The 21,196-nt window shown below is 38.6% G+C and overlaps 2 protein-coding genes across 2 annotated transcripts; one reads left to right on the top strand and one right to left on the bottom strand.

Moving 5' to 3' along the window:
• Window positions 1-2,098: 2,098 nt before the first annotated feature.
• LOC116246440 (uncharacterized) lies at window positions 2,099-10,804 on the top strand. The gene is made up of 7 exons (XM_031618314.2): window positions 2,099-2,591; window positions 4,050-4,237; window positions 4,367-4,552; window positions 4,657-4,752; window positions 4,848-4,919; window positions 5,017-5,133; window positions 9,434-10,804. The coding sequence occupies exons 1-7, from the start codon at window positions 2,264-2,266 to the stop codon at window positions 10,589-10,591; spliced, it is 2,145 nt and encodes a 714-aa protein (XP_031474174.1). The 5' UTR covers window positions 2,099-2,263; the 3' UTR covers window positions 10,592-10,804.
• A 742-nt stretch (window positions 10,805-11,546) lies between these two features.
• Window positions 11,547-21,074, bottom strand: LOC116267182 (tubulin-folding cofactor E). Its single transcript, XM_031648787.2, has 15 exons — window positions 20,555-21,074; window positions 19,896-20,066; window positions 18,096-18,142; window positions 17,461-17,607; window positions 17,309-17,383; window positions 17,036-17,157; window positions 16,818-16,936; window positions 16,679-16,740; window positions 16,410-16,517; window positions 16,295-16,329; window positions 15,906-15,974; window positions 13,270-13,361; window positions 13,110-13,186; window positions 12,946-13,023; window positions 11,547-11,863 (listed from the first exon to the last, which is right to left on the bottom strand). The coding sequence occupies exons 1-15, from the start codon at window positions 20,856-20,858 to the stop codon at window positions 11,762-11,764; spliced, it is 1,608 nt and encodes a 535-aa protein (XP_031504647.1). The 5' UTR covers window positions 20,859-21,074; the 3' UTR covers window positions 11,547-11,761.
• Window positions 21,075-21,196: the final 122 nt, after the last annotated feature.

Genomic DNA, 21,196 nt, shown 5'->3' with positions numbered 1-21,196 from the left:
TTTAGTTTAATTCTTAGGAAACTTAAAGAAAAATTATTCCTATTAAGCCTGATTTTGTAAGTTATGATTTGAATGTGCAATATCGTTTTCGACATTTATATTACGTAGAATGAGAAAAAAATATCCTTAAGCATGTCTTTTGTAATTTTAACTTACTCTATTTATGCGTGTTTTAATTTTTATTACAACCAGATTTGATTAGTTTATACATAAATATATATATGTACCTTTTAATTTTACTTTAAATATAAATATATACTTCATAAAATACATTTGTATTATAGTCTGGCCAAGTCAAGCTAGGCCATGGCCAGGCTGGGGCTAGGCTTGGGCTTTGATGGTTGTGTGGCCCAAGTGATTATGGATCTGATTGAGCCAACTCGATGCCTAGCTCTACATATGGAAGACTAGTATTCACACCATCGACTTTATTTACACTTTGTTTCCTAAAAAGATAAGTAGGGGGTGTTTAGATGACACTTTCAAAAACTTGGTTTTGTGAAAATCCCTGATTTTGAAAACCTAGTTTACACGTTTATAATACAAGACAAAATTTTGAACCATAATTTTTGTTTGAATGACAAAATAAGTTTAGATAAGGGAGGAGCTAGAAACTTTTCATGAAATGGGTCGAATTAAAGTTTCAAATTTTTGACTAGGGCCCAAATATATTTTTTCAAAATGTTTATATAAAACAAGTGAAATGTTTTAAAATTTACATGTAATGTTTTTTTTTTAAATAAGGTGTGTCTAAGGCCCAAGCGTGTCATACCTTGGCTCCGCCTCAGAGTTTAGAATCTTTTTAGAATAACAAGTTCACTTGAATATTTAATGATAGTTGTCAACTAGGATACAAACGGTCTTAAGTGGTTCAATGTTAGTTTCTCACTTATTTTATTTTTCATTCATTTTTAATTTTTTATCATATTTTTTATTCTTTTTTCAAGCTCATCATATTATACCCGAAAAAAGCCTCACAATTTAAAACTCCGATATGTTATTTGTGAGAAAAACTTCACCATTTAAAATTCCAAAACGATATATATATATGTATGCAAAAGTATGCATGGGTTTGTACATACAACTGTTCATTTAGAGGTGTATGACAATAATAACAATATGTTAGCATATGTGAATTTATTTAATTTTGTGGATAGATTTACGAGACAGTAAAAATATGCTATTGTTGTCAAATGCCAATTAAAAATTGTTTGGAAACAATAATAGTCATTCATTCATTTGACCAAAAACTGGTTAGATTTGTTAGACACATCAAAAAAGGTTAGACAAATTTGTTTCACTTTTTATAGCAAATGCACGAATGAAACTGTACCGTTACTTTTTCCAAACAACTCTTTAAAAGCTGTTTTGAAAATAACAACAGTACGATGCTGTTCAGTGAATTTGCTCACAAGGTCAAAAGACGGAATCATTAAACTGCTGCTGCCAAACGATTTCATAAACTCACAGAAATTACTTATTTACATATCAATATTTCATAACCATTTGCTTATTCATGTGCTCGTGCTACTTAGCCAATCATTTTATTTTTTTTTTAAGAATTGATCTTCAAAGCGGTAGAGACACAGCAAAGGCGCGTTTGACTCCTCAAATAGTTTTCTATGTTAGAGGTATTTATGTATTTTTACATATTTTATTTATTTTTTATTTAATTTTTGGCATCAAGGGGTTGAATTTTTAAATGCAAAGGCATGTTAATCACACCATTGTGGTCAGGGCCCAAACATAATATATATATATATTTTTAACGATTTTTGATAATTTATTTATTTTTCAAACAAGAAATTATAAACATAACGAAAAAACAAGCAACAAGCTCAACTCTATATATCTGTCCATGCAACGTTTTCTGGTTCGTAAGGGAGAGCTTGATTTATGCGTGAATCAGGATGTAACATGACCATTTACATATAATCCTCTCCATACACAATTCAACAATTCACCAAGCGCCGTAATAGCCGATCAGTTGATAGGATGCCACGCGGGTCAAACCCCAACGGTCAAGGCCCTTTTTCGTCAGTTCTTAGTTTTGCCCTAGGCGTCTTACTATAAAGGGTTCAAGTGCCATATTGCGGTTATATCTCTCTTTTTTTTTTCTCTCTCTCTTTCTACAAAACCCTCTGCCCTCGTCTTCTAGGGCACTCGTTGGTTCTATCCTCGCTAGACCCATCTGGAGATCTAGGGTTCTGGGTTCTTTTTCTGCCGCGAAAACCCACGACAAAAATCTCACAGGGAGCGGAAAATGGCGGAGGATAGCGAGGTGGTCGCCGTCAGCCCAGTGGCCGCGGACAAGAAGAGGAAGATCGAGGAGCTCGATGCGGAGCCGGTGGCAATCGAGCTTCCGAGTCAGGAAAATGGCGAAAAACCTGACGAAGATCAGGAAAAGTTCCAAGAGGATCAGGAGAAACCCGATGAGAACCCGGAAAAACCCGACGAGGAACTTGAGAAACCCGACGAGAAAGCACAAGATGGGGAGGAGAACGCCGTTCAGGAGGCTCCCGATGTCGAGGAAAGCCTTGAAGGTGCTCCGGAGGCGAAACGTCCTCGTTTGGACGAACCTGATCACCAGGGTATCTTCTTGAAACAATCTGGCATTTATTGGGTTTTTCCCTATTTCTCGTTGGTCACCGGAATTTTTTGTGACTCAGATGAAGGGTCTTTTGTTCTTTGTCCGTTTATCTTATTGCTGCTTACCTCTGCACCATACAATGGCTTCCTCTCGACGTGTCATGCGTTTCAGATTTCGATTACGTGTTTTTTTTTTGTGGTCGATTCAAGTTATATCGTGGTTTATTGAGACGCAGGAGTTCTTATTTTATTTGCGACACTTTTTTCGATCGTGGTTCAGTGGCAAGAGAGAGACGTATGCAAAAACATCCAAACGGGAAAATGTGTACGAGTCTTTGTTGCATGCATATTGTTTCTGAATAATAGTTTGACAGGCGCCTTGTTCTGATTACTCACTCCCATATCTTGGAACCGGATAACGGGTCGTTGAGTTTGGATTGTTTTACATTTCCTAGTTTCTTTGTTTTCCTATTGTACTTCAAAGTTCAAACTTCAAACTCATGAACGCTTCCTTCTGCCAAACGCATTAGGCAGGATATCTTGGGGATTATGCATGGTTAATCAGCACGGGGGCGTCTCTAGGCAGTCAAAATGAAAAGCCAAAAATAAGGGGAATTCACGATTAAATATTAAAAGCATTAGCGAAGATGTTATTTTATAAACAAGGAGATATGCATTTTATGTAATTATATTCAATGCATAATAAGCATAAGTCAACAAATGTAAGATATCACTTAATACGTTGTGGTAAATTAATTTGAAACGAGATGAAAGAGAGAGCAAGAAAGTGTATGCGTAATTCATATTTCACACCATGTATTAGCAACACTAAAATGAAACCGAACAAAAACATTCTAATAGCATTAAAACAATAAACATTTGAGCATAGGAAGCCTTAGCAGGTCTAAACTAGCACGTGACTGCATTATAGCACATCAACATAGTAATGTTTGTACCAGGGTTCAGAAGGGTCAGCATTTTGGCAGTTGTGTTTTTATTGGTAAGCAAATAAAAGATTGTTATGAGTCGTTTGTTTGTTGATGCAAGCCATATATGGGGTGATTATTTTTTCCCCCACGTGTTCCAGTAACATGAGTCATATATTGGGTGATTATTTTTTCTCCCACGTGTTCCAGTAACACGAGTCGTATACTAGGGGATTATTTTTTCTACCATGTGTTCCAGGAACACGAGCTTTGGGCTTTCCTGGAATGCTTTTCATTTCCACAACAAGATTTGAATGATTTATCTTGGCTGCTGCATTTTATTTTTTTCTGCATGGTCTTTGCAGTAAACTACATCAATAATTTACTATCTTCTTTATCCTAAGTACATTTTTCTTTGTTGTTGTCATGAACCATGTGCTTTACTTCTTTCATCCACAAGTTGTCTGTCTACTCGCATGGTTTTTTGTTTTCTGTTAGAACTTGCATATTGACATGTGATTTTTTTTGCCTTAGCTGCTGAAGCAGGTGACACAGTTGAGAAGTCTGAGGATGTTCTTCCAGAGAATTCTGAGGATACAGCAGTGGAGAACTCTCAGCAGCCTACCCCAGGTGTTCCACAAGAAACTATTCCTCCTAATGTGGATCAACAACCTCAGTCTGAGACAGAAACTTCGCATAAAATTGAAGTCCCTAACAATAAGGTGTGTGTTTGTTTTTATTCTTAGTTATTTCTATGTTGAAGTTGTCCTGATTTCTTAAATTAATATTACTGGCATCGAGAAGTTCTATATTTCTTTATGACTGACGCTTTGGTGGACCATCTGGTACAGGTTGGAGTTCTTATTGGTAAAGCTGGGGACACAATCAGGTACCTGCAGTATAATTCAGGTGCCAAAATTCAGATAACAAGGGATGTTGATGCTGACCCATCTTCAACAACAAGGTCGGTGGAATTAATAGGAACTCCAGAAAATATCAACAAGGCAGAGCAACTCATCAAGGATGTTATTGCAGAGGTATCTTTTTTGCTTAAATTTATGATTTAATGACAGATCTGGTACTCGTGTTACTTAATATATGTGATAGGCCAGCAGTCTTTCATTTTGTACTTATTGTGCAGGCTGAAGCAGGGGGTTCACCAGCTCTTGTTGCTCGGGGTTTTGCTGTCGCGCAGAATGGTGGAGAACAACTTCAGATTCAAGTGCCTAATGATAAGGTATTAGAAACCTTCCTTATTGATCCATGAGATCTGTAGATGCTTCCTATCCATCTTCCTAAATCTGTGTGTCATTAATTAAAATGCTGTGCCAGGTTGGCCTGATTATTGGTAAAGGTGGGGAAACAATTAAGAGTCTTCAGACCAGGTCTGGGGCTCGCATTCAGGTAAGTTGCTCTAAAATTTTTCTGTAACAATAGTTATTAACTTATTATGTCATTATAGATAAATTAAAGTCCTGAATAAGCATCTTTCCTTCACCAGTTAGTTCCTCAACACCTCCCTGAGGGTGATGTGTCCAAAGAAAGAACTATACGAGTAACTGGAAGTAAGCAACAGATAGAAACTGCACGGGATATGATCAAAGTTGTAATGAACCAGGTTAGTCTATTGTATCCATGTTGTTCATTTTTTTTAATGCATAGTGTAGACTTTGTTTCTACCACTGACTTCTACTGTCTGAATAACGGGATGCAGCTTAGAGTGCATTTTTAGTTAATTACGTTGTTGCATGATTGTTGGTTGGATCGAGCTCTGTTTCTTCTATTGGCTTTGGACTGCTAGATCCTCTTCAGATTGTGCTGTGAAATGAAAGTCTGTTTGTGATGTCACATGATTGGACAGATGAAGTATACTCCTCAATATGCATACAATAATGATTCATTTTTATGTTTTTTGATGTGTGCCTTCTCTTTCTATATTTGCAGCTTTGTTAGTCTTATTTTCAGATATGTAATGCAGGCAGAGAAAATGACTGTTACACAGTTTAGCATCTCATTGGTTCTTGTGGAGGGTCTTGTATGTTAGTTCGCATCGGGAGGTTAATCAAAAGTGGTGTTGTTACCCTGCATAATAATGTTATATTGCGAGTTGCCGATTCAGAGGGAAAAGTGAGATTCTTGATGAGATGCATATTTCTTGACAATAGTGAAATGAACTTGCAAAACTGAGCAGCGGTCAGGTTTTGGAGCTCTTAAACGTTGATGTAGTCATAACAGTCACTAATTGCTCTAATTTTCTAGTGTGGTTGTGATAAATTTGAGATTAGCTTTAGCTCGAGTGTCATTTAGTGTTCATATTAATTGCTTTCTATAGAAAGGCATCTTCTTTTCTTTTGTGACCATTTTCAATTTCTTTCAATGTCTTTTGTTTACACTTGTAGAGATAGCCCATGTTCAATATATACTTATTTTTCGCGTGTAGGGTTATATTCTTAGGTGTAAGAGTATCTTAGATTTGATGTTTGTCAATGCATTCATCATTTAATGTTGCTGGCTGTTTTGGTGCTTTTGTGACAGCTTTTGTTAGAGGTGTTCTATGTCATTGTCGCTTCATAGGGGTTGGTGCTTAGCTATTCTGATAATTGGCTAGCTGCTTATTTTGCGGTTTATGTTATTGGGCTTACATGTCATAATATTGAAGCCCTGATTTCATTTTTATTTTTCCAAAATTTGCTACTTGGTAAATTTTAGTTTGCTTGTTATAAGCGCCTTATTTGTCAGTTATCAAGTCCAAAATGCATGGGGAATTAAGGTGTTTGATTTTACTAAGTCTATATTGGACAACCATTTAGAGGTAGTTGATAGCACACAGATTATGACCAGTTAAGTTTTGAGGGCTGGTAACTTGGCGGTAAGTTTTATACTCTTAGTTACATATGCTGGGAAGGATTGTGAGATCTGATCTTAACTCAGCTAATGTTTGTTAGGGTAGAACTTTTTGACCACTTAAATATTTTATGTCAGGTTTTATAGGGCACCATGTGGATTCTTTCCCCAGAGTTTCTGCTGTAAGATCATTCAATTATTTTTTGCAGCCTGATGTCTCCCCTGGTTGAACCACATAGCCAAGAGAAGCCATAAAGTAAAATATAGGTGCATGCCGGATGCATAAGTATATATATTTTTGTGGTGGCCTTACTAGACCATACATTTCTCTTGGTATATCTAGATAATTGTTAGGGGCATAAACTGAAATATTACGGAGCTAGAAATATAGTTACTAAAAAATGCGACCTATCTGAAATAAACTTACAGGATTCAATGGTTGAAGACTGCTTGTGCTTCCTTGAGTTGTGAATGAAGACTGTAGGCCTCATTTGATGTGTCAAGGTCATTCCTTTGTGTCATTTACATATTCAATACCTAAATAGGTTCCTTCAGCGGCCACAGAACATGGGAAAAGTGGCTACATGGAAGCTGTGGAAGGTATGTTGTTCTAGACCTTCAGAAACAAATAACAGGATTGGGTTTATCTTGTCAGTTAGGGTATTTACTTTTTATCTTTTGTTTATTTGTTCTTAGTGGTAGGATGGGAACCTGTTGCAAAGTGCTAAAAATGTGCAAACATAAAAAGTATGTCTGTGAATGGAACGTTGTGAATTTTGTCCATCACTTGATGATATCTTTTTCTGGCTTCGGCTTTCTTCAGGGTCACATAAACTTCTCAATGGTATAGTTTGGAACTTGGAACTATGACCCAGTTTCTGATCATGAAGCCTTAGCAGTTGGTCTAGCCCACTCTAGCACATAGACCTTCTTATTGAAGGGCAAATTGATTGGGGTTTTATATCTGCTACTCGCTTATTATTGTGTTTTGCTTTTTGGGGTAATCACCAACTATGCCTACTATGCATTTCTATTGCTTAGCAATCTAAACTCTAAAGGTTATCCAGATGAGCATCATTGTAATAGATGCACAATGCATATGCACTCGTGCACATCTCACAATGGAGTGGTGCAAGGATGATGTCCTAATAATAAAAGTTTCTTGACATTGGAAAGTGTTTCGTGAGTCATTTGTTGTCAACCCATTTGCTCAAGATGAAACTTGCTTTTCCACCAGTTGAAAGCAATATATCCTTAATTGTCAGGCGTATTTGCCTTTTAAAAAATTGTAGCCGTTTGTCACATTGAAATTATTTAAGGAATCATCAACTTTCACATCCAACTAATTTAAATTCCTTCATTCACTATTTACTATTTAGTGCTTTCTTGTACTTGAAGTTCTGCTGCCGTTTTTTTTTTTGAATTTTTTAAGGGCATTTATTGTGGGATCTATCCTTAAAATGGCTCAAGTGATTGTGCGTCTTGTAGAATGAGTTTGGCAATTGAGTGTCTTAGGTTTTCTGAACAGTTGTTGAAGTATCTATTTTCATTCATGCTAGGAACCTGTCATGTTCCATTTTTTTTTCCTTTTAACCTTGGGAACATATGGATATAAATAAAACATGCTATTCTCTCCCAATTTTTATACAGAAGTTATAGAAAATGCTAGGCTAGGCTTTCACTTGCGTTTGAGATGGTGGTGTATTCATATGTGATCCCATGCAAAACATGCATCCGTCTGGGAAGATATTACATTTGGTTTCAGATGCTAATTGCCATGATTCATTTATGCTAAAAGCACGGACTTCGAATTGGTTGGCTTTCATAATGCAGATGTGGTAGGAGAGCCAACATCGAGACTCATGCCAGCTTTATGTCTTTTACATCCATTTGTACTCTCATCAGTTGAGGAGGGGTATCTTCTTGGGTCCTTTATGGTCCAGGAAAGCACATAATTGGTAAGGTCACTTTGAGACTCCACAGCTGAGTACTGGAACTAGTACTGTGATGTCATAAATTCTTGATAAGCCTAGCTTCCATCCTGATGTTCAAATGCATGCACCAAGTAACGTGAAGTTGATGGCTCTTTTTCCATACAGTTATTGTGGGTATCAACGTTGTGGTCTAGGCCAAGCTACTACTTTTTTGTAAGTTATATGACATATTGGCATGATATGGGTGCTACTATGGATTGAGAGAGCTGATAGGGTTGCAGCCAATTCTTGGATTATCCCAGGATTATGAAGTGTTTCGTCAAGAATTGTTCTGCATGTTCATGTACATGCCCATGTTTTTGCTTCCATGTCTCCCTTGGCCTGTAGCTTTGCCATCGATCAGATCCTTATCCTGTTTGGTTCATTGACTTTGGTGTTCCATGCATACCTTAATTTCATAGCTTGCAGCATGTTTGGTCCAAGACTGTCTGTTGCTGGCAGGTGGACGCATGTTTTCCAGAGTAATTGTTTATTTCCCAGTAAAGATGTTCAAGATCTTTTGTTGATGGTCTAACATGACATGTTATGGGAGAAATGATGTATATGTTGAATTGGTATCCTGATTGCTGATGGCGTTGCTTGCTTGGTAAAATTCGATGGTATGTCATGTGATGTAAATGTCTGTTCTACTAATTCCATTGCTGGTTATATGCTTGTTGCATCCAAATTTATGGTGTTTCCTGTGGGGGTATATGCATCACAGTTTGTTTGTTTCATGTCATTTGAATATTGTCTGCATCACAGTTTGTTTGCTCTATATGTTCTGTTGAACTAAGTTGGTCGGATGAGCAATCTTATTTCTGGCATCTTTTTTTTGTTCTTGTTCATATGGAGCATTTAACTGACTTTTTGTTTTAAATTCTGTGGTTATTTATTTTTGGAGGTTTGTAATTCCTGTCTGAAACCATATTTGTGAATCCAAGTATTTATTTTATCAATGCATATTATCCTCCTCTTACCTGTCATCAGACAGGGGGAACACAGCCTATACCGTTTGGATTTTATCTGTTAACTTAAGCAGCATCCAACCATTTGCTAGCACACATTACTTATCTTTCTAAGTCCATGCTTGTGATTCAGGCTCCTGTAAGGCCTCTGGCTCCAGCTGGAGCGAACCAGCAAGCATATCGCCCTGGTGGGCCTCCAGCTATGCCTCAATGGGGTGCTCGTCCACCACCTCCAGCACAGCAAATGGGTTACGATTATCAGAGGCGAGGACCGTACCCATCTCAGACTCAATATCCACCTCAAAGTTATGGTGGTTATTCTCAACAGCCACCACCCAGGGGTGGCTTTAATCCAGGTTGGGATCAAAGGCCTGCTGCTACACAAGGCCCCCCTCAAGCTGGTGGCTATGGTTACTATGCACAAGGGGGGCATGTGACAGAACCTCCATCTTCTGCTCCAGTTCCTGCGCCATCTCAAGTTGGTTATAATTATGGACAGGCACAAGGTGGATCTGGTTATGGGCAACCACCTGCATATTCACAATCAATGCCGCCCCAACAAGGCTATGGACAATATCCAGACTCAGGTTATGAAAAGGCAAATCCAACCCAACAGTTTTATGGTGGACAACAACCCAGTTCTCAACCAGGGTATCCACCACAAGCTGGGTTTCAATCAGGATACATGCAGGAACCGTACAATAAACCAGGCTATGATAACATGTCTCAAGGACCTGCTCCTCAATCCTATGGTCCACCAAGGGCAGCTCAGCCAGGGGAAGTGCCGCAGCAGGGCTCTGCTCCTCCTGCATATGGATCGAATGTGCCATCCCAACAGCCTTATCCTTATGCATCTGGGGCACCACCCCAGCAATCCTACCCTTATGCCACAGCCCCACCTACAAACGATGGATACAATCAACAACCTGTTGGTTCTGCTACCGCCCCTGGCTACGGACAGCCAGCTGGTCAGGCTGGCGGTTATGGCCAATACCCATCTCAACCAGGGTACGGTGATCATCAGGCTCCAGCTAATCCTGGTTATGGCTACCAGGCGCATGGAGATGCAAGTTACACCAACATGCAGGCTGCTCCTTATAGTGGGCCAACAAATAACGCTCAGGGATATGGACCACCAACTGCTAATGCGCCAAGCTATGATCAACAGTCAGCGCCCCAACCTGGTTATGGGGGTTATGGTGGGAATGCGGCAATGGGTTATGCCAAAACCCTCTCTCCTCAACCTGGATATGGACAGTATGATTCTTCTCAAATGTATGGTCGTCACTAACATATACGGATCATGAAGCAGTTTAACTGAGGTCATTTTTCTGTTAGTTCAGTATGAGTCATGCTACTAGTTTGTGTTTTTGTACCGGTACACTCATCCTCTAGCCCCTTGCACATGTTCAGTGACAAATCCATTAGTTTACTACCGTCTTAATTTCTTGTCAACTCCTTGACGTTGTACCTTTACATAACGTTTATGTAGATCTTTCCAATAGCTGTGCCTGTACTTGTGCTTGTGCGTGCAGGTTGATCAAATTTTCCTTTTCTTTTTTCCCATCTCAGAAGGCTGTGTTGATTCAAAATCTACGTACACGTTTCAATTCTGTCTTCGTATGGCGGAAACCTTTGACACTTCTTATTTGGAGTGTTTGGTATTTTTCTTTGCTTTCCTTTTTCTTCGCTATTTGTTTGTAATAAGTGTCAAAACGTCAAGTTTTCTTGCAAATGGGCACTGCGAACTATTGGTGTAGATTTCGAGACGGTTGGATTGGAACTTACAGCAAGGCATATTTGGCGGCTACGCTTCACAGCCTCTAATGCAACATTCTGTTTTGATGACAAAATTCCTGGTGAATCCTTGTCGGATAGGAAAAGGTTTTGGGTAAAGTATACTTCTCCTATCCGTGCTAAGTTTGCGAGGCAGGAAAATAATGTTTTCATCTCAATCTGAGTTGTACTGCAACTTTCTTCTGGTCAAGTAATGTCTTTTCTTAATTTATTGCTGACAGCCTCTCCTGGGCAGTGACATGCCGGTGCAATACTGTGAGGGTAGGACCTTCACTAAGACCTACACTAGCCCGTGGCAAAAATATTTTATTTAATGTCCCACAAAGGCTTTACCCATCTATGTCAATTTCTAACCTTCAACCAAAACTTACCAACCCATGTGATGGATCCTGAGATTTTGTAGCCATTTAATATCTGCAATTAAGAGGACCTTTCCAAACTCGGATGGATGAAATTAAATGGTACCAGTTCCTCAATTTGAAATGTAACAATGAACAACAAGGTCGTCCCAATGAGTCTGAAGTTCTAACTTTTCAGCTTTACAACCAGACATTGTTTCTTCCGCAAAATTTGGACTGATCGTTCTGAAGTTTTTTGTCCCTCGTTTCTAAGCATCCGCTCTATTTGGATGACTAGATGTTCACAGTGAATGATTTCAAAATGCTTAAACTTCTTCATCAACCAAAATGGTACCCCCATTGCTTGGAAGTCGAAGGTCAGCCAAAGATTCCATGTCATCATCAAGCAACAAAGGCGTTGCTCGGCCCTGCACAATCACAGTATTCCTCGAATTAAAAGTGAGTATACCTCGAGAGTAACTGGACACTTCATTTAGTTCGGGATCCAAACACCCATATGGAGAAACATAAAAGTTTCACCATAATATGTTTGAAGTGCATCGAAACATCCTACTGTTTAAAGAGGGAATGAAGAAGACTGGAAAAGCTAGTCACTATTAGTGGAAACTGTTCAATACTGCTCCAATCCAAGTTTTCAGCTCTCTCTCTCTCATGCAACCTTAGAAACAATACATGTAGTGTAAATCACAACTCCTATGCATGCAAATCAATTAGGAATGTCAATATATCTGATTTCAATCAAATATCAAACCATACCATTCCGAAAAATCAGATATGGAAAACAATTTAATATCAAATTTAAAAAATCATATCAAATTCAGATTTAAGAAATGTCATCAGATCGGATTTAGATTTATATTCAAATATATGATCAGATTCAAATTCACATCAGATTTATTTTTTAAATAAATATTGTATATCCAATGCTCTTACATTTTGAAAACCAGCTAGATTCGTTTCAAAATTCATACTTAGATATGTATGTAAAAATTGGATTCGGATTGGATTTGAATTGCAAATTAGATTTCACAACCGGATTCAAGTGATTTTTTTTTTGTTCATATTCGAATCTGAATACATGAATATATGAAAAAGTGGATACCGCTAAGGGTTATCTAATTTTAATCCAATCCATTGACATCCTTAATATCAACTGCCATATTGTAAGCAAATTGCTCTGCATTTATGGGCCCTTAGCAAACTGATCCATGAACCCATCTAGAGATTCAGTTTTCCAAGGCAGGTCATAAATATCCATGTTGTGCACTGAATTCATGGCTGGCTAATTATTAATTATCCATAATGGTGATATTTTCCTTTTATCCAATTTTTTTTTTTTTCTAGAAGTTAGATATGCTAGAAGAGAAATAATGTGCCTAAATGTGTATGTGTTGTATATCCACACCATACACCTCCATTTCTCCTATAAAGTATTTCAAATTTCTAGAGGGAAACTAAGGAAAAAACATTGTGCTAGTAAACTCCATACCTCTTCTTGAAGAAACAATCTAGGCTTTACAGCTTTCAGCTTAAAAAAACTGATGCAAAGAACCATCAGCTTTCCCACCTGCATCATATTCTTGAATAATTAAAAACCTCAGTGACATTCAGAAGATAGGATAAAAAAAACTTTCTAAGAAGTGTCATGGATACTGTGGTTGTAGCAGGAAGTTTCTTAGTTAGAGGCGGCTTCTCGTTGATAGAGGCTCCAATACATTTCAGAGTAATTGCTGCATGTAGGCCACAATCCATCAAACAAAATCCTCTTGTAAATGAGAATATGCAGCCATGCCTTTGGGTTCTTAGTTCTTACACATCAGACCAGAAGCCATTTTTTGAGATCCTGCAGTTGCAGATGATTGCTTCTCATCATCGATGCCATGAAGCTTTTTCAGCTCAAAAAACCTGCATGTTAGAGCCATTCAGCAGTTTGGCATGTTTATTGGTTGACAACCAAGTTCAAGAACTGTGGCACAGAGACGAGCAGCCTAACCCACTATAATACACCTGGTCGATAGGTCAAGTTGCTAATATAAATGACAAATAATGCAATGATACAGGAGCAGTTCATTTCATATTAGATTTAGATTGGATCCATGTTGGGTCCCTATTATTTGATTTATTCACTTGGTTCTTTATTTGTTTTATTTATTGGGTAGAGCTTGGACCTTATATTTCAATAGTAGATCCGAGATCCAATGTAGTTAGAAAAGACCCATTAAAGATGAACATGTGATTCTTTTGGGGTTGGTGAAGATTTAATGAAATCCTAATATTCTTATGGTTAATTTTCTGCTTCCTATTTGGTTCCCCCTCGTGCAATTTGTGTTCTACTTTTTGTCTGTTCCATTCTTTGTTTAATTCATAGTTCTCTGTGGGGAGAGAACCCCTAGTCTAATCACCGTCAGATTAGTAATTAGAGCCTCGGTTTTTCATCATTCCTCGTGATGGCGCATAAAGCAAAGGACAATCCTGTTATTGGAAATAAAATGAACAATTAATGGTGAGTTCTATACGAATATTGAAGCTATTGATGACAGTGAGCAAGATCATGACAAGCATAGGAGAACATTTTGATGCTACTGTAAGAAATTAGAAAAGAATGATGAAAGTGACAGCGAAATTTTCAATGAACAAGCATAGCATGAGATGGAAGCTCATCCTAAGGTAGAATCAAGGGGCAGCCTCGCCAAGCATGGCTGATCTGGATAGTGGAGAAGACAACAACCAACTTTGGTCGGCATTGGAAACCCACTGGCAAGGATGAGGAGAAGATTAGAGTCACCCAAGATGATGCCCTGCCGACTCTGCAACGACAGTGATCAAGGCAGGAGTGTCGACACAAGATTGTTTGAATTAACAACAAACTCGGTAGCCTGCAGGCTTCAAGTTTCAAACAGGTGTGTCAGCCTCTGAGGTATCCGACACTAATGTTCGAACTAGTGGTTTGCAGCTTTCGCAAACCCTGTTGCAATCTTTCACCGATGTTTGCAAGATCCAACCTACCCTGACACTATCAGCTATACCTAACTTGGTGCCGAATCGTCCAATGAAGAGGACGCCATTACGAAGGTGAACCTAGTTTTGCCCCTTATGCTCAACAGTTCCCTTCAAATCTTTGCTGCTCCATCCGCCACCCACATGGCTGCTAAGCTTCAAGGGCATCATCACTAGGATGACATCACCATCTCCCACCTGCTACTGCCACTCAAAATCCATCCACCTGCCATGGCCTTACACTACAGAAAAGCACTAAACACCCTCGCCCATGCTGCCCGTCGCCCTAATGTTGTTGATTGCCACCGCCACCATGCCGCCAAGTGACAATGCCCTTGTTGGGTGGCCATCACCGCTAGCAAGCTTGACAGCAAATCTGATGGGGTTTGCTCCCAGCCTCCCACCCTCATGACCCTGTGCCCTAACGAACAGTGGCCACCAGGCATGACCACAAGAACTGGGTCTTGTCTTGGGCCTCAAAACCACCCTTTGGGCTTCGTTTTTCTATGTAGTCAACGCGTCATGACAAAAACATGCCACATGCATAAAAAAGGAAAAGAGGAGAAGAAAACAAGGAAAATAAAAAAAACAAGGAAATACCAAAAAAAGGAAAAAAAGAAGGATCAGGTTTCCATGCCTAACTTTGAAGCCAATTCGGGCCGCAAGAAGTTAGTCTCCATTCTTCGGACCCGAAACTTCAGATATCTCATCATTAAGGACGACACTTCTTCAACCCAGGAACAATGACACATGAGCAGTTTATTTCATATTAGATTTAGATTGTATTCATGTTATATTTTATTCATTTCAATCTTTGTTTGTTTCATTTATCAGGTTGAGCTTGGACCTCTTATTTCAATACTACATCCAAGATCCAATGTAGTTAGAAAAGACCTATTTAAGACAAGCTGGTGATTCATTTGGGGTTGGTTAAGATTAATGAAGCCCTAATTTCCTTTTGGTCAATTTCCTGTTTCTTATTGCATTTATTCTCTTCCATGCAATTTGCGTTTTACTTTTTGTTTGTTCCATTCTTCTTTGTTCGGTTCATAGTTGTTCATTGGGATTAGAGCAAAGACCTCCAATCACTGCATCATGTAATATGAGGCTTCTGATCAATCATAAAATAAGAAAATCTGCTGAAAAGGAACAACAAATAAGATGCTCCAAATATAACAACCCGACCCAATCCTGGGCTCGGGCCTCTAGTTTGACGGATCCCAACCCACCCCCTAGCAGTTTCGGTTCCAATCCTAAAAAGGCTAGGAACCAGGACAATCATCTCATTAAAGCCTCCCTTTATAAGTCCTTGAAGATCCCTCACAATCTTCGATACGGGACTAAACTTCTGGGGTGTTACACCAAAGCCAAGCTTTTGTTCCTGCATTATCTAAAAGTTGAACTTGAGAGCATGGACCAACTAATCCTAAAGAGCTCCGAGAGAAAAGTTACCTTGGGTGCTTTTCCCTGATCTCTTCTTGTTTGTCCAACTGCATGTTAGCCATCACCAGATGGACATACCTGAAAACCAAATCAAGTCAACAAGAAACATAACAATATGAGGGATAAATTGAAAATGACAAACATTTCTAGGGAGCAAACAGTTCAGTTCAATTAAAGCAACAACTGTGAAACTTTTCAACCAAAAAATGATTGTTATTGCTAAAAGGTTGATAAGCATTCCATTTCCATAGTTTTGGAAGTTTTAGCTAGTATACTTTCTTTATGAAAGACTATGAGCACAACATTGAGACAGAAAAGAAAACATTAAAATAATAACAATAACAAGAAGAGGCTCATATTTCTTCCCTGTCATTTAATATGATCTATTGAGATCTCACCTTATCTCAGCATCCTTCCTTTCTTTTGCACTCACCTGTCAAGTATGACGTGACTGTGAGCTATATCTTTTAACTCATACTAACTTACCAAATTACCAAGTTTCTGCTTGACTACCTCACTTCCATTCAGCATGGTGACATTAGTTAAACGTGCAATAAGAGCAAATCGTTGGATGCCGCCTTTTGCAGGATCAACAATTGGATTATCAGAAAGCCTAACATCCTTCAGATATATTTGATTAGCAGAATTATCATAGGAAATTCAGTAGTAATTATATTTTCACCATTCTATATAAATTGTCACCACAAAAAGAAGTTTGGTAACAAACACTTCAATGAGTTTACACTTTAAAGTAATTGAACAGCTAAATATAGGAATCTTACTCTCAAATTTGGAAAATGATTGAGTGAATCCACAGATGATAAATCTTCAATCTTGTTACCACCTGAGAATGATAAAATAAGAAACTAAAAAGACACATTTAACTCACAATTGCGAAAAAGAGGGAAGGAATAAATTTACCCAGAAGCAGGCAACATAAGTTCTTAAAAGGCTCGCCAGGTACAGAATCATGATGAGGACGAACAGCAGGATAGGATATACTTTTCAAGTTGTTCTTGCTCAAACGAAGTTGCTCCAAGCTGGCCAAGAGATTTACTTAAAAACTAACACAAATCCAGAAAGAGGCATATAGTCAAAACAACCATGCCTGCATATGAAGGTCTGGGCTCATACTTTACCTTTTCAACTGAGAAAACTTCATAATCTCATCCCATAAACCTATCAAGTTATCCTCCAAATTGAGAATCCGTAGGTGCTCAAATCCTTCCACGTAGGAGCATGATGCTACATGTGGTTCAGCCTGTATGAAAGCAATATATATTCATTTTCTAACCTTTATAATTTTATACCATCAAGCTTCCTAACAAGGTGTTTTGCTGTTTGCTACCATGTAAAGCTACCCAAGAGAGTATCCACGAGACATTCCCTGTATTGTGAAGAGTACATTTTACCTCAATTCTCATTAATCCATTTGACATCAAGTGGAGCTCTTCAAGGGCTGGAAGAGAATGTTTGAGCACATCAACCTGTTTGAACCCAAATTAAGTGGTTAGGATAAAAAAGGCAGGAGTCATATCAAGTTACTGCCTACTCATAGCCATACCTGCTTCCATGTTATGCTACAATTATTAAGGACCAAAATGCGAATGTTTCTGAGAGATGATATCCCAGACACATCATGTGACATGCGGTTGTTAGTCAAATCAAGGACTTCAAGAGCTGGAAGTTCTTCACAGATAGAGTTCACATCCTGCCATCAAATTCAAATTAGTTACCTAGGAAGAGTATAAACTATAAAGAACTAATTGTGCTAATATTACTAGCAGGTAGAGGTTTGTCATGTCATGGCATGAGTTGTCATAACTCACAGTTACCATCTGATGATTTATCAAAAGACCCTTATCATCCCAAGATTTTTCTTGCCAAGATATAGCTGAGACCAACACCAAGGTATAACTGAGACCAATATTGGGGACTTAGAAAAAAAAAAAAAGGAAGAAGGTAATATAGTATCAGGAAGCACCAAAGTTGACACAATCATCATGTGGTTCAGCATGTCAATTTCACCAAATGTGCAATGCATGGCAAAGGCTACTAACCAGCTCGCTTAGGTGCAAGCATATGAAAAGCTGTTAGAGAAAGAATACTAGTTTCCAAACTTTTGTTGTACGTAGCAAGTCTCCTTGAAAATCAGGTTAATAGAAGTTTTGTGATTTTTACAAGGTGTCAAGGACTTACCTTCCATTGTGAAAGTAAATTTCCAGTGAGATCAAGATTCTTGAGATCTGAATTGGCAATAAAACAAAATTTTTTAAATATAATAGCAAAATCCTGTGACTGCAGAAGTGCCAAAGAAGAAAAGATCAAGGCAAGAATTAGCCGTTTTTACGAGTTCAACCAGATTTTTCACAGCTTATTTTTTCCAACTGCAACAGAAGTGTGCATTACTGGAAGCAAAAGGAAAAGAAGCAGATCACTTTCTTAGAAGCACACAGGAGAAGGAAATAGTTTCATCGAAGTCATAGTCTACAATCATGGAAGCACTTACAAAAACTAGCATGCCTAACTTTCTGAATGCAAGGTTGAAAAAGGTAATTCACCAAAAGAAAGGGAACAGACGGTAAACTTAAATTAGAAACTCTCCTAATATGTAATCTACGTAAGTGCAGCTTGACATTTGTACTCAATTATTTGCACTTGATCCATATAAGTGCAGTATCTAATGACAAAGCAGTTCATGCTTAACTGGCAATATTATTGCATTGTTTATTGCCAATAGACTGTTTGTGCCGAATAGTTCCAGTGTCCTTAAACACATGTTGAAAAAAGAAAACAGAAATCCATGTTCCTCTGAAGCACTTGAGATGGTTGTTAGTTTCACATGACATCAACCTTGAAAATATATATCCTTTCAGAAATTGATTTCCAGATCCAGATTGGATTTTTTGGAGGCAACCATAGATGTTCTTCACTCGTAAGCATTTTGATTGACAGCATTGGAATTTCTTTCCCCAATTATCTGCTGGATTACATCAAGATCAAAGGATATATATGTTCCTCTACAACTATATCATTATTGTTGATATTAATTCAATGAAGCTGTTTTTCAAGAAAAAGCATATTCATCTACAGGTCAAATTGGGTTATGTAATTATTGGAATTTGGAACAATTCTTGGAGAGACTCAATTGATGGACTTCCAGGAGCCTAAACAGTGATTTATTTTCCTTGCTGGGGTTCCTCGAAAGAAAAGAAAATGAAGCATAAACAATGGAGCTAAGTGGTCTTGACAGCTCAATTTCTCACACACATCCATCTTCAAAGGGGAAGGCCCCTTCCAGGTTTTTCCATGAATAAGGAATCTATAAGTTGCGCAACCATGAATCTCATAGAGAGTTCAATTTTGGCTAGGGTGAGCGCTGGCAGCATGCTCACATTTTGTTTCAATATCAATTATCAGCAGACCTGGTCGATTGAATTAAAATGACTGATCAGGTACTCTTCCTTTACAAGCATGCCTTTGACAACTTTTGCCTAAAAGCCTAAAGCCTCAACCAATTTTGCCTCTTTGCTCTGAGACTCTACTGGACTTCAAAGTCATCATCAAAGTTCCAATTAACCCCAAACGCCCTCTTCTGTGAAGAACAGAGCTGCAACTGAAGGTTGTTATATTTTCCGTTTCTGAAGATATCTGATGGCCAAATTATGACATTTGTAGAGTATAATCGTGAGCATGTTAACTAGCCTATTCAAAAGGCAAAAACTTTTATTCCTTACTCATGTCTGTTGGAGAAATTCCATGGCCTTTTTGGTTCCAGTCTTGCAAAATCAGTGAAAAAGAGTACTAATAAAAAATCTTGAGTAAATACAGAAAGGAAAATTGAGGGACAGAAGAAGGAACAAAGTAAGAGGCAAACAGTTCAGTGAGAATACTAGTGGAAACAAAAACACCACCAATACAAAAAAAAAAAGCTACATTAGAAGGAATGATGTTCATCCTGGTCTTTTCAACTCATACAATAATCTACAGGAAGCTTACTTGGTATAACGCCATGGATTGCGTGCTGTGGCCCAGGCGAGCTCACCCCTAAATAAGCAAGCGAAGCATGTTCCAATTCTTCAAATCGGCTGAACTTCTCTTGCACTTTATCCTTTCCCAGGAGTTGAATCGCAACCCTCTTCTTCCTCATGGAATAGACATACATTTCATCTTATAACAAAATAGGCAGCGTCTTAGAAGGCATCATATGTGGCAATAGTTGGATCATGTTAGAAATCCTAGCTATTGCAAAGGCACCAAACCGAATAAAATCGTCAGAGATACAGACGCTAACCGGTATAACAGGGCCAAAGTCGGCAAGCAAATACCAAATTAAGACCACCACCAAGAAGGAAAAGAGAATTGGAAACTCATACTTTTATAGAGAGTCTTCAGATTTTGCAATACCAATGTAAAAACAGGGAAAAGATAACGGAACTAACGAGGTTTACTCGCAAAACATGGTCAGCCTATACTAAAAGCACCAATAAACAAAATGAATTCGACTCGCAAATTTAGGCGCCCCTTCTTTCTGATTTTCTATCCAAACGAACTACTTCACTTCGTAAAACACCAAATCGGAACAACAGTGATAACGAAACCCACCTTCATATCCACAAGAAGAGAAAACGAGTTAAACTAGAGAAAATTCCACTTACCTTCTTCTTCTTTTGTAGTCTCGCAAGTGTACCGACGAGCAAGGGCGTCAATAAAGGACACCCCTTTGCTTATCGTGTGGGAACGAACAAGAGAGCCCGATTGCTCGGCGCTGGTGCGAAAATACCGAACCCCTTTGACAGTGCCGTCGTGCTTGCCGTTGCCATTGTCCCAATCGACGCCTACCCAAGTTCCCGAATAGCCGTCGACGGGTCCTACGTACATCACGGTGCCGATTCGACGGGAATCGGAGACGCTATGGACCCTCTGACCGATTTCGAATTTTGATTCTTCACTCAGCGACATGGCTGCGCTACTTTTTGAACTATTGCATCGGCGGGAGGCCTTCGATCCCCGGGAAACTTTTCCAGATGGTGAGGGAGGCTTCAGATTTGATCAGCTTTCCCGGGTTCCTGGTTGAAGAAGAGGCTGACGAGAAAGGTGGCGCCTTATATTTTGTGCCGTTGCTTGATGCGGCCGAGTGGGTGGAGCTCAATGTTCGGATTCGTTTGAGTCGGACGAAATTGCAAAATCAGTACAGTCAAAATTCTTCAGCTGGAAGAAAGAAAAAAAATAAAAAAAATGAAGAGAAAGTAAGGGCTGAACACGAGTCGAGTGAGTCGAGCTCAAGTTTCTTGAGCTCG

This window comes from Nymphaea colorata, chromosome 1 (assembly GCF_008831285.2).
Source record: "Nymphaea colorata isolate Beijing-Zhang1983 chromosome 1, ASM883128v2, whole genome shotgun sequence".
Taxonomy (NCBI): Eukaryota; Viridiplantae; Streptophyta; class Magnoliopsida; order Nymphaeales; family Nymphaeaceae; genus Nymphaea; species Nymphaea colorata.
Note: the sequence above shows the minus strand (reverse complement) of the source record. Positions and strands in the feature narration are given on the sequence as shown.